The sequence below is a fragment of the Dipodomys spectabilis genome, unplaced genomic scaffold, assembly GCF_019054845.1.
Source record: "Dipodomys spectabilis isolate Male_0828 unplaced genomic scaffold, ASM1905484v1 ptg000096l, whole genome shotgun sequence".
NCBI classification, from domain to species: domain Eukaryota; kingdom Metazoa; phylum Chordata; class Mammalia; order Rodentia; family Heteromyidae; genus Dipodomys; species Dipodomys spectabilis.
Window position 1 is genome coordinate 14498296 of NW_024870773.1, and position 17095 is coordinate 14515390.

At 40.4% G+C, this 17095-nt stretch overlaps 1 protein-coding gene across 1 annotated transcript in view; it reads left to right on the forward strand.

The window, feature by feature from the left end:
• Cubn (cubilin) overlaps positions 1-17095 on the forward strand; it is a 233934-nt gene that overhangs the window by 22696 nt on the left and 194143 nt on the right. The window contains exons 14-17 of the mRNA XM_042685932.1: positions 3298-3532; positions 7752-7933; positions 11373-11535; positions 12736-12926. Of these exons, the coding sequence (XP_042541866.1) occupies positions 3298-3532; positions 7752-7933; positions 11373-11535; positions 12736-12926 (771 nt within the window). The remainder of the gene's footprint in view (positions 1-3297; positions 3533-7751; positions 7934-11372; positions 11536-12735; positions 12927-17095) is intronic.

Here is a 17095-nt window from a genome sequence, read left to right on the forward strand (position 1 = left end):
CCCATACACTGTCTGCTGATGAATGTTTATCTTCTTTGATTGGCTGACAGCAAGCTAGTAGTTAACTGGTAAAGTCCTGCTGTTACTGAGAAAGTAGTGTTTGAAGATCATCAAGATTTTAATCTTAGCCAGGTGCCCATGGCTCATGCCTGTAATCCTAGCTACTAAGGAGGCTGAGATCTGAGGATTGAGGTTCAAAGCCAGCTCCAGCAGGAAAATCCATGAGACTCATCTCTTAAACCATTCTTTTTCAATAAACTACTAGAAAACTAGAAGTGGCTCTGTGGCTCAAGTGGTAAACCACTCACCTTGAGTTGAAGAATGCAGGAACACTTCCCAAGCCCAGAGTTCAAGCCCCATGACCGACCCCCCCCCAAAAAAAAAAAAGATTTTAATCTTCTCAGCATTACACAAAATTGGTGACTGGTATTGGGAGGGCTTATCAAATGTCTCAGGGTCAGGTGTGTACATAGTTCATGTACAATGGAGGAAACTGTCAGGCAGTAAGGAAAGTTATCCAGGTATGGTAGCTTGTACATGATATGAAGGACCCAACCATAAGACTCCAGAAGCCTGTGCCTCTTATCTGTGATACAATTACTTTGTTTTCTTTTTTTTTAAATTTTTTATTTTTTATTGTAAAGATACTATACAGAGGGTTACAGTTACATGAGCAAGGCAATGAGTACACTTCCTATTGAGCATTGTTACCCCCTCCATTGTTTTCTCCCTACCATCCCTTCCTTCCCTCCCTACCTTCCCCGAGATTCTTTTTTTTTTTTTAAATTGTGATTAAGTGATTACATAATTTCCTGAATTTCACAGTATTGTGGAATAATGATGCTCATTTAAAGTCACAAGTTCATTCTAACTTTCCTGGAGCAAATTGTCTGTCACAGTCTATAACATATAACGGTGTACACATATACACCATACATGTGATCAGCAGCATGGGAGTATTTAGTAGTGGTTCGACCAGATGAGTGGGAGTTCTTTGTTTCTTAAGTCCTGTTAGTTTTGTCGTATCACCTAACATTTTGGATTTAGCATCCACTTACCAGGGAGACCATGTACTGTTTGTCTCTTTGCTCTTGGCTTACCTCGCTCAACATGATTCCTTCTAGCTCCATCCATTTCCCTGCAAATGCCATTATTTTGTCATTTCTAATGGCTGCATAATATTCCATTGTGTATAGATACCACAATTTTTGGATCCATTCATCTGTGGTGGGGCATCTGGGTTGTTTCCATATCCTAGCTATTGTGAACAGTGCTGCAATAAACATGGAGGTGCACGTGTCCTTGTATATTGGTTCCTGTTGTTCAGGGTAGATGCCTAGAAGTGGTATGACTGGGTCGTAAGGGAGATCAATCTTTAGCTTTCTAAGGACCCTCCAGACTGCTTTCCAAAGTGGTTGTATAAGTGTGATACAATTACTTTTAATGTTGAGATGGAGCTGAGTACTAGTAATCCTAGATACTCAGGAGGCTGTGATCTGAGGATCAGAGTTGGAAACTAGCCAGGCCATGAGACTCCTTTTTTTTTTTTTGTCAGTCATGGGTTTTGAACTCTGGGCCTGGGCGCTGACCCTGAGCTCTTCAGTCACAGCACTTCTGGTTTTCTGGTGGTTAGTTGGAGATGAAGTCTCACAGATGTTCCTGCCCGGGCTGGCTTTGAACTGTGATTTTCAGATCTCAGTTTCCTGAGTAGCCAGGATTATAGGCGTAAGCCACTGGCAAGAGACTCTTATCTACAGTTAATCACAGAAAAAAACAGAAGAGGTGCTGTGGCTAAAGCGGTGGAGCACTTGCTTTGGGGGGATAAAAAAAGTTTAGGGACAGTACCCAGGCCTAGAGTTTGAGCCCCAGGGCTAGCAAAAAAAAAAAAAAAAAAATTGAAATGGGAGCCATTGGGTTTCAGTGCTTTCATTCCAGACATGACCTACTCAGTATTCTACATATTTGTTTCTCAACCAGCTCCTATATTCATTCAAATAAAGTGGCCCATTTGAGTAGATATTTTCTCTTGAAATCCTATTAATTTCTTCTAGCCAAGTAATACTACAAAAGACATTGTGCAAGTGCCTGCAAAATGTTGCTTTCCCTTGAGGAGGGTGGGAAGGGCTCTTGGCTTCTGTTAAGCGCACAATGGAATAAATTCCAAGAGAAATTTCCCAGTGGGCATGTTGTATGAATTTCCTTCCTTCCATTTAGCTTTCACAAATTCTGCTTCCTAACATTGAAAACAGTTTCCAAGAAAAAGTTCTTGTGTGAAAAACTTTCAATGTGTTTATTATCAATTTGTTAGGGAAATTACCTTGTTTTTGCTGGGATTGTATCTTCTCCCCACCATTCTATCTATCTATCTATCTATCTATCTATCTATCTATCTATCTATCTATCTATCTATCTATCTATCTTTCTGTCTGTGTCTGTCTGTCTATCCATCGATCTATTTATCTATCTGTCTATCTATCCATCCATCCACACACATATATCTACATCTATTTTATGCAGATATAATAAATAGCATTTCAGTGTCTTCAAGGACTGTAAATTTTGATATTAATTAATTGGAATTTTGTAATGGCAATTTTTAGGTTTTGTTTTTGATGGTACTGGGGTGGTATTCACATTCTCTCTCTTGCCAGGCAGGTGATCTACCTCTTGAACCACATTCTCAGCCATCTTTTGCTTTAGTTATTTTTCAAAAAAGATTTCTGAATGGGGCTGGATTCAGACTTTGATCCCTTGACCTCTCTCTCCTGTGTAGATAGGATTAGACACATGCATCACTATGCCTAGTTTATTTATTTGTAAAGATGGTGTCTTGATAATTTTATTTTGTCCAGGCTGGCCTTGAAGTATAATCTTTATGATCTCTGGTTCCCGTAAAGCTGAGATTACTTGGTGGTTGTAGCAATTAAAAAATTATTATTATTAAGGTGATGTACAGAGGGGTTATCGTTTCATAAGTAAATTTCAAAATAAGTACATTTCTTTGGGGAGTGATGGTCACCCTTTCCTTCATTCTCTCCCAGTTTTTCCCTTCCATTCCCATCTCCAGCTTGTAGACTTCATTTTCAACATAGTGACCAGTGAGCACCACTGCTGCATTTGTTTACCCTGGTCTTAGCAGTGTTTCAAACACAAGTCTTTCCTACCAGATGTAGAATTGCTGCACACAATCCCTAGAATTGCTAGGGATCCGTAAGTATCGTCCTATAGGAGTCCATTCTAGTTAGGAGAACTAACATGGGGAATGGAAAATTAATACACCATGGCTTTGTGTTTTAGGTCCTGCGTATCACTTTCACATTTTTTGAATTGGAGCAAGCGAACAATTGTCCATATGAGTTCCTTCAGATTCACGACGGAGACTCCTCCGCAGCTTTTCCCCTTGGAAGGTTCTGTGGTTACCAGCGCCCACAGGATGTCCTCAGCAGCGACAATGCGCTCTACCTCCACCTCTCTTCTGACCATCTGAGAAACGGGAGGGGCTTCACACTGAGATGGGAAACGGAGCAGCCAGGTACGCGCATGTGCAGAGAAGCTAAACCCCAGGAGCTCATGATGCTCTCCCAGTGATGTTCTGAATGATACGGAGGGAGCCACAGATGGTACTCATTTCAATACCACATAAACCTGAAAATGGATTGGATCTCATTTTATGTTTTAAAGCTAACAAATGAGAATATGTTGGAAGGGGTTAAGATATAGCATTCTTTCTAGGCACCAGTGGTCTATGTCTGTAATCCTAGCAACTCAGGAGGCTGAGATCTGAGGGATGCAGGTTCGAAGTGAGCTCAGTCAGAAACGTTCACATGGCTTTATCTCCAATTAACCAGCAAAATGCTAGGCTGGAGACATGGCTGAAGTAAACAGTTACCCCTCCCTAGTAACTCCTGTTCCCTGTGGCAGTTTTGCTGGAATGTGGTTTGGTGAGAAGGTCTCCTGGAATGTGGCTTTGGGGCAGAACTGGTGGGACTAGCTGAAAGGCTAACAGAAAGCCCGCAAGGTGGAAATTGCACACCTGTCCTGGAGTTAAATTGCACACCTGTCCTGTCACCCCTGACTGACCTTTGACTCTCTGATGAATGACCCGATTCTTTGTGTGTGTGTGTGTGTGTGTGTGTGTGTGTGTAACCAGCTTGTATAAAACCCAGGGTTTACCCTTCCCCACAAACCAAACTCCTTTTTGGCACTGGCCAGGTTTGAGTGCCTAGCAATCAACTCCTTTATCCTCTCTTAAAAATAGTGGTAGAGTGTCAGCTATGCAAGAATAGGCCAAAAAAAGCACCAGGCCCTAAATTCAAGCCCTGATATCAGCATATATATATAATATATATATATATGTAATTTGTTGGTTGTGGGGTTTGAACTCTGGGCCTGTGCACTGCCCCTGAGGTATTCAGCTCAAGGCAAGCACTCTATCACTTGAACCACAGCAGAACTTCTGGTTTCCTGGTGGTTATTTGGAGATAAGAGTCTCATAGACTTTCATGCCTGGACTAGCTTTGAACGGCAATCCTCAGATCTCAGCCTTCTTTTTTTTATTGTGAAAATAACATACAGAGGGTTACAATTACATGGGCAAGGTAATGAGTGCATTTCTTATCAAGCATTGTTGCCTCCTCCTTTGTTTCCCCTTCACATCCCTTCCCATCTCCCCCCCCCCCCCACCAAAGTTGTAAAGTTCATTTTTGACATAACGTCTTGTACATCTCATTATTGCAGTGGGTCCATCTGTATCCCTATTTAAAAATTTTATTTTTTCCCTTCCCCTCCACATATTATACCAACATCAAATTTAGTGAAAACAGGGGTTATACCGTGGAGTAGTTAGGATTACAGGTGTTTGCCACCAGCATGCAGCTACTCTTTTTTTTGGGGAGGGGGGGGGTGGTACGGTCGTGGGGCCTGAACTCTGGGCCTGGACGCTGTCCCTCAGCTCTTCAGCTCAAGGCTAGCTCTTTACCACTTGAGCCATAGTGCCACTTCCTGCTTTTTTCTTTTTGCTTATGTGGTGCTGAGGAGTCGAACCCAGGGCCTCATGCATGCAAGGCAAGTGCTCTACCACTGAGCCACCTTCCCCGCCCTGATAATACTCATTCTCAGAAACCCTTTTAACTATAATGTTTTTATATATGAAAATTAGAGACAGCCCCACTGCATTTGCTATTAAGTCTGTGTACCTATCAGTGACATTTCTCATTCCTATCAGTTTCTTTGTTTAGTCTGATGCCACATCGGCTTGAAATCTTATAGGGAAAAATCCTATGTTTACACACCCTATATTCTTTGCATATGCATGTATACATTTTGGACTTGACATTGCACTAAATCTGTCACCATCTTAGGAAGAAGTGATCTTTCAACAATGATCCTACATATCTTTTTCCATGGATTATGTTGATTTTTTGCTCAGCTTAGTTTCAATATTCCTTGGCAATGGTTTATAGATTTCAGTGTTGAACTTCTCCATCTATCTTGACAGATGGATTTATAAATATTTAATGTTTTATGCTATGTGAAATACTAACTTTCTAAAATTTAATTTTCTCTTTAATACTAGTATGTAGAAATATAATGCATTTTACTTGGATTATGGCCCTATTGCTAAATTGATCAATTCAATTTTCTTAAAGTTTTATTAAGGATTTCATGGAAAAAGATTGAAAGTAGGGAGAAATAGAAAAAAGAATGAGAAAAACATTTTCTGTCCCCAACACAGGAAATAGGTATTTTTTTTTCAAGTATTATTTACTAGAGTTTGGACTCAGGGCCATTTCTTTCTTCCTTCCTTCCTTCCTTCCTTCCTTCCTTCCTTCCTTCCTTCCTTCCTTCCTTTCTTTCTTTCTTTCTTTCTTTCTTTTTTGTCATCCATGAGACTTAAAATCTGGGCCTGGGCTCTATCCCTCAGCTCTTCAGCTCAAGGCTTGCTCTCTACCACTTGAGCCACAGTGCCACTGCTGCTTTTCTGGTAGTTTATTGGAGAGCAGAGTCTCATGGACTTTCCTGCCCGGGCTGGCTTTGAACAGTGATTCTCGGCTCTCAGCCTCCTGAGTAGCTAGGATTATAGGCATGAGCCACCAGTTCCTGACTTCAGGACCATATACTTTCTAGGCAGGTACTCTATTGCTTGAGCCACACACTCATCCTTTTTTGTTTTCATTGTTTTTCAAAAAGGGTCTTCAGTGTTTGCCTCAGCTGGTCTGGATCACAATCTTTCTATTTACTCTTTCTGATACATGCTTCCCAATCAGCTAGGATTACTGATGTGAGTCTCCATGCCCAGCCGTTTCCATTTATCGCTGTTATTGTTGTTGTTTTGTTTTTCTGCAAATCCTGGGTTTGAACTCAGGGCCTGGACACTGTACCTGAAGTCTGTGCTCAAGGCTAGCACTCTACCTTCTGAGCCACAGTGCTACTTCTGGCCTTTTCTATTTATGTGATACTGAGGAATTGAACTCAGGCCTTCATGCATGCTAGGCAAGCACTCTACCACTAAGCCATATTCCCAGCCTATCACTGTTATTCTTTTCTTTAACTTATTGCTCCAGATTAAGCCTCCACTACAAAGCTAAGTACAAGTGATGGGTAGAGATGTCCAATAGTATATCACTGAATACTTGTTAACTATAAGATTTTGTAGACAAGTTTGATTATATCAAAAGTATTCTTTCCTCTTCTAGTTAATATTGATATAGAGAAAAATTACAAATTCAGTGTTATACAACATTAATCATCTTGTTTTGTTTCTGGTTTTATGGCCCAGAAATTTGGGAAAGTCCCACATGACTTGGCATGGACAAGTAGAGAATATTTCTTTTATGCTTCCTTTACTGGTTTTGTAAGTCTTGTTTAGAAGTTATTAATGATGATAGGTCAAATTTATCCTTTCTTCACTTGTTTTCTGATGTTTGTCAATGGATTAGAGGTTTCCTACATTTACTCTTTGCTTTCACATGAAGATCATCCAAGACATGCAGAATAAATCATTGTACAAGAAGGGTTACAGTTTTATAAGTCAGATAGAGCACATTTCCTATTGGACATGGTCACCCTTCCCTCTCTCTCCCAGTTTTTCCCTACTGTCCTCACCCACAAGTTGTATAGTTCATTTTCAACATAGTGTTTAGTGAATACCACTGCTACACTTGTTCACCCTTTGTCCCTCCATTTCTTCTTAATTTTCCAGGATATATACTGGATACCTATTTGCATTTTCCCATTCTTCTTTTCATTCATCTACTTCTTTCCCCTTTCCCCTTCCCCATCCCTTTTGAGTACCCTTTTGAGTACTTCCCTGGTGATTTATTCTATTGAATTTTGATTTTTGTTTCTCTGGGAACTTAAACTCAGGTCTCCCTGGAATCTACATTATTTACACGTACATACCACCCAACGTATTTATGAGTTTGTTAGCTAAATGTAGCTTCCACATATGAAAGAAAACATAGGATTTTTGTCTCTTTGGGCATGACTTACTTCACTGTACATTCTGAGTATCTTCACTTATAAAATGATGACTTTTGTTAAGCAACCTTGTTAAATGAAAAATATGTAGTGTTTAGTATTTCAAAATAAAAATGAAGCAGGAAACTGAAAACCTTGTTTAATTTATGAAGCTATCAAAAATGCTAATAATTATTAAGTAGATTTTTACATATAGCAGGGTATGGTATTTCTATATGAATGATAGGCAGATGTAGAGATGTTTTGTTTATGTTGTTTCCTCTTCTTTTTAGAGTGTGGAGGTATTCTGAATGGTACTTACGGTTCTATCAAGTCTCCCGGATATCCTGGGAACTACCCTCCAGGAAGAGATTGTGTTTGGCGCATCTTAACCAGCCCAGGCCTCTTGATAACATTTACTTTTGGGACCTTGAGCCTGGAAAGTCATGAGGATTGTAACAAAGACTACCTAGAGGTAAACAATTATGTTTATTTTGAAAGAACATGTCAGCACACTGAGATTTGATCATATCAATGGATGACCCAAATTTACTAGCAATAATTAGATGTGTTTCTCAAAAGCTAGCCAATGTCTATGTTATTGCTAATTATCCTCAGTTTGTTTTTTATTTCAGATTTCCATTCACATCTGGGGAACAGACTATCTTGCCTTTTCCCCTGCACCTTCTTGGTAGTCTGGAAGGAGCAGAATTTATGATTCACTAAATAATAATCATTGCCTCCAATACATATTAGAATACTTCATTCAGATCTTCAGTTGTACATACAGATTTTGCCACAACTTGACTCTGGTACTACATAAAAGAAAATAGATTAATAGTAATTGTAGCCAGACGCCAGTGGCTCACACCTGTAATCCTAGCTACTCAGGAGGCTGAGATCGTGGTTCAAAGCCAGCCTGGGCAGGACAGTTTGTGCGACTCTGTTTTTTTTTTGTTGGGGGGGGTCTGGTCGTGGGCTTGAACTCTGGGCCTGGGCGCTGTCCCTCAGCTCTTCAGCTCAAGGCTAGTGCTCTACCACTTGAGCCACAGTGCCACTTCCGGGTTTTTTTTTCTGCTTATGTGGTGCTGAGGAATGGAACCCAGGGCCTCATGAATACAAGGCAAGTGCTCTACCACTGAGCCACCTTCCCAGCCCAGTTTGTGCGACTCTGATATCCATTTAACCATCAGAAAACTGCAAGTGGCACTGTGTCTCAAATGGTAAAGTGCTAGCCTTGTGCTGAAGTGCTCAGGGACGGTGCCCAGGCCCAGAGTTCAAGCCCCATAACTGAGAAGAAAAAAAAATAGTAATTTTGTTGGAATCTCAGGAAAATATTTTGGGAATTGTCATTTGGAGGAAAGTTGCCAGTCTGAGTCCCTCTCGACTCCCAAAATGAAAGGTTAGAACATAGAGCAGGGAAAATCCTTTTATATCTGATGCCATATGCATAATGATACATAAAAATAATGCTCTCCCAGGGCTGGGAAGATGGCTTAGTAGTAGAGTGCTTGCCTAGCATGCATGAAGCCCTGGTTTGATTTCTCAGTACCACATACAGAGAAAAAGCTGGAAGTGGTACTGTGGCTCAAGTGGTAGCGTGCTAGCCTTGAGCAAAAGAAGGGATAGTACTCAGGCCCTGAGTTCAAGCCCCAGAACTGGCAAAAACAAAATAATGCTCTCCTTTTGTTGACAGAAAATATCATTGAGGAGATTGATTGTTCTTGATATATTTTTGGTTAGCATAAGTCTCAGTACATCATAGGAGTGCTAAAAAAACAATAAGCTCTTCTGATTCCCGTTAGAGAAGGAAAGCGTGCTGTGGAATTATTCATAAAGGATTGAAGGATGCAGCTGTCAAGCAGGGTCTCCACAAGTTGAAATTATTAATATTTCAGTAGTGGTAATAATGGATTTTGAAACCTTTGGGAATGACTTTTCAATCTTCCGATTGTCTCTTCTTGGAAAATTTTAGCAAAATAACCTTTTACATGTTGATAGTGAAAAGTGAGTTATCTTGAAACTCATATTCAGTAAATTCTATCAAGTTAAAATTTGCTTTTTTTATTTCTATATATTAATATCTGGATATAAAGTGCCAATCATTCTGACAACATTCAAATGTCTCTCATTTCTCATCAAGCTACATTATTCAATGAACTAGTTAAATACAGGAATAAATGCTATCTTGTACTTTTGCTATTAATTGGGAAAAGTTATTAGAAGGAGTTGATCATATTAAAAACCTTCTTTAGTTCATTCAGTCTGGTTTTATTATGCAGTATATTTAGGCTTTGCAATTAGAACAAAACTATAGAGACGTTCGTGATTATTATTAATTTTTTGTTTTTGTTTCTGTTTTTTTTTTTTTTTTTGCCAGTCCTGGGTTTTGAACTCAGGGCCTAGGCACTGTCCCTGAGCTTCTTTTGTTCAAGGCTAGCACTATCACTTGAACCATAGGCCATTTCTGGCTTTTTCTGTTTATGTGGTACTGAGGAATTGAATCCAGGGCTTCATGAATGCTTAAGCATGCACTCTACCTCTAAGCCACATTATCAGCCCTTCACGTGATTATTAAATAAATGAAAGTCAATAATGAAAAATTCTTTCTTGTTGCCCGGTGCTGGTGGTTCATGCCTATAAAACTACTTAGGAGGCTGAGATCTGAGGAAGCCAGCCTAGGCAGGAAAGGCTGTAAGACTTTTATCTCCAATTAACCACCGAAAACTGGAAGTGGAGCTTGTCTAAAGTGGTAGAGCACTAGCCTTGAGCTTAAGAACTGAGGGACAGTGCCAGGCCCAAACTTTAAGCCCCATGACCAACACCCCCCCCCCCCCCACCAAAAAGTAATTCTTATTGATGTTGTTTTTGTGCTAGTAGTGGGGCTTGAACTCAGGGCCTTGTGCAACTTGGGTGCTGGTGTCTCATGCCTATAATCTTAGCTACTCAGGAGGCTGAGATCTGAGGATTGTGGTTCAAAGCCGGTTGGGAAGGAAAGTCCATGAGACTCTTATCTCCAATTAACCACCAGAAAACCAGAAGTGTCACTGTGGCTCAAGTGGTAGCGTACGAGCCTTGAGCTGAAGAGCTGAGGGACAGCACTCAGGCCCAGAGTTCAAGCCCCACAACTGACCCCCCCCCCCCCCAAAAAAAAGAAAACCTACAACTTTCTAAGATTTCTGCTGTTATTCTGTGGTTCTTTATTGGTATTGAAGTTGTACTTTTAAAATTTCATTCCACTCCTTAGGGCATCTTTGTTCTGTGTCTAATATGACTATACTTCCTTTTTTTCCACGATCCTCCTGAGCATCTAGACTGAATTGTGAATCAATTGAGATCACTAGAAGTTCCTTGTCAACTTCCTTTTCTATGCATCCATCTTCTGTTAGATCAAAATGAATATCTGGGGGAGTAACACCTCAGAAATGAACCTCAGACAGCACTGTGATCAAGATCATGGGAGGACTAAGAATGTGGTTTAGTGGTAGAGCGCTGGCTTAGCATGCATGAAGCCTGGGGTTTCATTCCTCAGTACCACATGAACAGAAAAAGCCAGAAGTGGTGCTGTGGCTCAAGTGGTAGAGTGCTAGCCTTGAGCAAAAGAAACTCAGGGACAGTGCCCAGGCCCTGAGTTCAAGCACCAAGACTGACAAAAAAAATCATGAGAAAAACCCCAAATATATGCCCAGCCTCAAAATTGCAATCCTGATAGTACGGACAGGCATCTGTGTTGATGCAAGAAGGCCACGACTTTCAGGGAACTCACCTGGTGTGTGTGCAGGACAAGGAAACTTCTGAGAGACATCACTTTTCTATAATAGGTTTTCTGCAGTTCGTCTACAAAACAACCTGTTGTTGTTGTTTTAATAGGACTTGGCCTCTTTGACTTGAATGACTCAACTCTTGTGTTTTAGATCCGAGATGGTCCTTTGCCTCAGGACCCAGTTCTTGGGAAATACTGCACCACTCTCTCTGTTCCACCACTCAAGACGACCGGTCCCTTTGCCAGAATTCATTTCCATTCTGACACCCAGATTAGCGACCAAGGCTTCCACATCACCTACCTGACATCACCTGGTAAGTAACCTGCCAATTGGGAGTTTGCTGTGCATTTAGAAGGGCAATGCTATCTTTCTAGCTGTCTTCTATTAGACCCATGTCATGTGTGTTTATAAATATTTTTCTTATAACTCCAGATTCTTTTTAATCTTCTAGTACCCCATTAGTAAGACTAAAATGCCCCTTGGTCCCTAAAGAATGGAATCCACATTATGAGGCACCAAAAAACTAAGTCAGTTCCCTAGTGGTGTTTGATATTTTGCGGTAGGAGTGGTCATTGATGTCTAGAGATGTGTCTGACTTGACTGTTGGATCAAATCCAACTGCACAGAAGCTTGCTTCCAGAATGGCAGGGTCTTGGTCCCTGGAGCTCATTTCCAGTGAAATGCTGTTAGCTATGATTTCTTCAGTTGTCTTGATGCCTTAAAACCAACACAAAACAAAACAAATGAAATGCTCTATGATTTCCATGTAAGAGATACAGAGAATTTTGTTCATGTAGTCCATGATCATGTTTTTAATGAAAATTTATATGAACAATACTTATGAAGTCTCAGTATAAGGAAAACTATATAGTTACATATTTTATTTTGCTATGTTATTTTTGTATTAAATACAGTAAATCTTTTCAGAATAAATCAGAGCATTCATGTATTTTAAAAGTAATTTATAGAATAGAGCAGAACAGAAGAGAACATCTCTTTCTTTCTTTCTCTTTCTTCCTTTCTTCCTTTCTTTCCTCTCTTTCTTTCTCCCTCCCTCCCTCTCTTCCTTCCTTCCTTCCTTCCTTCCTTCCTTCTTTCCGGGCCCTGGTACTCTCCCTGAGCTCTTTAGTGCAAGGCTAGTACTCTACCACTTGAGCTACAGTGCCACTTCCAGTGTTTTTGGTGGTTAATTGGAGATAAGAGATTCACAGACTTTCCTTCCCAGGCTGGCATCTAACCATGATCCTCAGATCTCAGCCTCCTAAGTAGCTAGGATTACAGGTGTGAGCCACCAGTGCCTGGCTCTACATCTATTTCTTTAGGCTTCAAGGATGCCTTACATATAATGTCAAACTAAAACTATCTCATAATGAGGAGCACAAGCCTAAGCAGGGTGAATAAAGTGTGTATGTGATCTATTATTGTGTGTGCAAATTTCTCTAATACTAGATCCAAATGGGAGCCAGAGGAATGCCATCCGTGTGACCTTTCTTTTCTTCTCCATTCTCCTTAGCCGATCTGCAATGTGGAGGGAGCTACACAAACCCAGAGGGCGAGATCCTCCTTTCTGACTTCTCTGGGCCTCTGGCCCACGGTGGTCAATGTATCTATACCATAACCCTGCCTCCAGGAGAGCAAATCGACCTCAACTTCACCCATGTGGAGCTGGAAGGCCAGAATGGATGCTCTCATAGTTACATCGAGGTAACTTTTTCTAATCAATTCTTAGAATTCTTCATTAACATTTTTCTATTCTTCATAGTCTTCAAATGGCTTTTAGGCCAATAACATCAAGATCTTGTAAAAAAAAAAAAAAGCCATTTTATACTCTATCCTAGCCCTGCTGAATCAACCGATGGAGGTTTTTCTGACCGTGGAGGTTGGAATAATTGTAGAACCACTCTAGAACAGTGGTTCTAGAGAATTTGAAGTGAATCTCTAAAACAGATGTAAAGAAGGTAACACAAGAGATTGATCATATCAAAAACATTCTTTGGTTCACTAAGTCCCAATTATCAAGGTGCATGCAGGTAAATAAGGATAATAGGCTCTAATAACAGGCAAAAGATTTCAGAGTTTACCTGGGATACTTGTCCTAATTGAGGGGATTCAACCTGGAGAAACTAGGAGATTTTCACACATGGCTCAGCAAGTCAGTGACAGAGTGATAGGAAAGTGTGCGATGTCGCTTGTGTGAATATATTTAACCTCATTCATTCATTATCCCTGCTAGCTAGCTCACCTTCAGAACATGCTCACTTTGATTTCAGTTTGTAATGCTCATAATATGAGAATATCTAAAGCAATCAACAGGCTGCTTTTTGTTCATTGGTCTTGGCATTTCTTTTCTGCTTAATTATTAGTCAAGCCACAAATTAGAGTGGAGAGCAAGATAAGCAAACTTCTCTTTGTTGGTCTCAATCATTTTTACATAAACTCAGAGAATCATTTACAATTCTGTTTGCTCATGATGGTCAGTTATTTGATTTTCCAGAAAAGTCTATATAAACTCCTGATCTGTGTCTTGAATTTAGACAGAGGAGACATAGAACTTTAATATATAATCTGGGCTTTATAGAAGCACAGAAGTGCTAACTATGCACATCTAATACCTTCAGTCATATGCTGATTGCTGCCAAGTTTGGTAATTTCTTTACCTAATTTTTATTTCATCATCACAAAACCATTATTATTCTCTCCTTTTTGTGTGTGCTGGGACTTGAACTCAGGGCCAGGACACTACCCCTGAGCTTTATCACTCAAAGCTAGTGCTCTACCACTATCTGCTTCTGCTTTTTATGAGTAATTGGAGATAAGAGTCTTCTGAACTGATAAGGGGATCTTGAGAAATTAAGAATTATTGTGATGGGATGTATTTTTCTGCCAAGCAGTGATTTCATTTTTAAAAGTGTTACTTAAAAAGTGAAATGGTTAGGCAGAGGAATAAAAGATGTTTTTCTTGAGGTATTTTGGTGGTTCAAAGTAGAGGTGACTTTGACATTCACAAACTAAATTTAACCAGAGAAAGTGTGCTTTCTCACCCCAAACTTGAAAGAATGGGGAACTCAGAGCAATAGGGAAGACCCAAGAAGAACTTTTCTTCTGAGCATGAGTAGATGCACTCCAAAGAATCCTGGTTCTCATTTTGCTATTGCTTTCTTGCCAGGCAAGCATATTTTTTAGATGAAAATTAAGATCCCACTGCCTAATGTATAGGTTTCATATACAGTGTGGTTTGAAAGACATTCCTTTTGCTCAGTAAAAGAGAAACTCATAAGTGTACATTTGAGAATAAAATTTAAGTATGAAAAATTATGGGTTTCATGTTTTCAAGACCCAGAACTCTGGGCCTGGGTGCTGTCCCTCAACACTTCAGCTGTAGACTAGCGCTCTACCACTTGAGCCTCAGCCCCACTTCTGGTTTTTTCTGCTTATGTGGTGCTGAGGAATCAAACCCAGGGGCTCATGCATGCAAGGCAAGCACTCTACCACTGAGCTACCTTCCCAGCCCCATAAGAACCATATTTCTTTAAAAGAAAAATCCTGCACAAGAGAAAGTAAACATTTGCATGGTATTTATCTTTTCCAGCTCAAGTTTTTCTTTTTTTTTTTTTTGGTCCGGTCGTGGGGCCTGAACTCTGGACTTGGGTGCTGTCCCTCAGCTCTTCAGCTAAAGGCTAGCGCTCTACTACTTGAGCCACAGTGCCACTTCCGACGTTTTTCTTTTTGCTTATGTGGTGCTGAGGAATCGAAACCAGGGCCTCAGGCATGCAAGGCAAGCTCTCTACCACTGAGCCACCTTCCCAGCCCTCAAGTTTTTCTTTTAAAAACAAGTATTGCTAATAGAGCACATGGTATGGCTCCATAAGAATGAATAGAAAAAGAGATCAATTCCTGGTTCATCTGTTTTATCCAAGAGTTTATAAATTGTGTGGAACAGTTCACTGGATGTAACAGGATCATCTTTCCAGAATATAAAACAGTGCCTCCTCATGAAAACTTCATAAGTTATTTAAGCCATTAGTACCCTAGGTGAAGGACATATATGAGATTGTAATGGAAGCTTTATTTTTCTTTCCAGAATGTTCAAATTGTAAGCTAAATAATAAAGTCTGGAGTTTCTATGATGTTAATGCTTGGGATAAGATGGACTGTCCATCTTACCAGCTATGTACCTCTTTTTTTTTTTGGTTGGTCATGGGGCTTGAATTCTGGGCCTGAGCACTGTCCCTGAGCTCTTCAGCTCAAAGCAAGCAGCCTACCACTTGAGCCACAATGTCACTTTTGGTTTTCTGATGGCTAATTGGAGATAAGACTATCACGGACTTTCCTGCCTGGGCTGGCTTTGAACTGGGATCCTCAGGTCTCAGCCTCCTGAGTAGTTGTAATACAGGCGTGAGGCACCAGCACCCAGCCCAGCCATATACCTCTTGCTCCATCCACTCTAGGGGCCTGAGGTGGGAACATCACAGGACAGGATAATGTGGGAGGGACATGCTTTGTGGAGAAATCAGAGGACTTCTGGGAAAGTTGTTTCCTCTCTCCTACATGAGGAACAACAAAGTAGATGACAGAAAAGTTTTAAAATGTAGTAAGATAGGTTGTAGTAAGTTACATTGAAGATGTTCCTGCACTCTGGGGAATATACCTATTCTGTGTTACTAAAGGCAAGATACTTACATGTAAGCCGGTTGCCGGTGGCTCACACCTGTAATCCTAGCTTCTCAAAAGGCTGTTATCTGACGATTGAGGTTCAAAGTCAACCAAGGCAGAAACATCAGGGAGACTCTTAGCTACAATTAACTACCAGAAAACCAGAAGCAGTGCTGTGGCTCAAAGTGGTAGAGAACTCACCTTGAGCTGAAGAGCTCAGGGACAGAGCCCAGGCCCAGAGTTCAAGCCTCATGACTGATTAAAAAAAAAAAGATACTAATATGTATAAGCCTATTTCCTCTTTAGTGGAAGGGATAGTAACACCACACTTCTGAAAGGGGCTTGTTATACAAAATAGAGGTTAAAATAGTTAAGTGTAATTTACTTGAAATATGATATACAACCCTAATTTCATGGGCTTGATCATGGTATTTCCTCATAATTTTCAGTACCATGCAGGAAAGAAGTAGGACTCAGACAGAAAACAATAGAGCTACTGCCTTTAGTCCTGTCATGAGTGGTCTGAGATAAAATCACTGGGATATTGTGCACTGGGTCTGCAGGTGAGGACTTAGCAATACAAAGATCCAAGAGAAAGGATACCAGATAGACATTCCAACACCACCCAGAGAGAGAACAGAGATGAAAATCTGATAAACTCAAAGAATCAAACATACATTACAGTGGCTATAGTCACAAAGGAGACAAATGTATGAGGCAGGAGCTTTATCCCATGAAACCTAATAGGCCAAGAGAAAGCGTTTGGATTATATCTTAGATTATCATGAAGGTGACAAATTGGGAGTTTACAATCACGAAGGAAGACACTTCTCAGTAAGTCTCCTTGATTTCAGAAAAATCAGCTTTCAAACACCAGGGGAAGGATAACTTAATTTGTGCAGATATTAGAACAGCATTTTCAAGAGACCTAAAATGCTTTGTAATTGTTTTTTTTTTTTTAGTTTTTTTTTTTTTTTTTTTTGGTCGTGGGGCTTGAACTCTGGGCTTGGCTGCTGTCCTTGTGCTCTTCAGCTCAAGGCCAGCGCTCTACCGCTTGAACCACAGCACCACTTCTGGTTTTCTAGCAGTTTATTGGAGATAAGAGTCTCACGAACTTTCCCACCTGGACTGGCTTTGAATCGCTATCCTCAGATCTCAGCCTCCCGAGTAGCTAGGATTACAGGCGTGAGCCACGGGCGCCTGGCAATGGTTTGTAATTG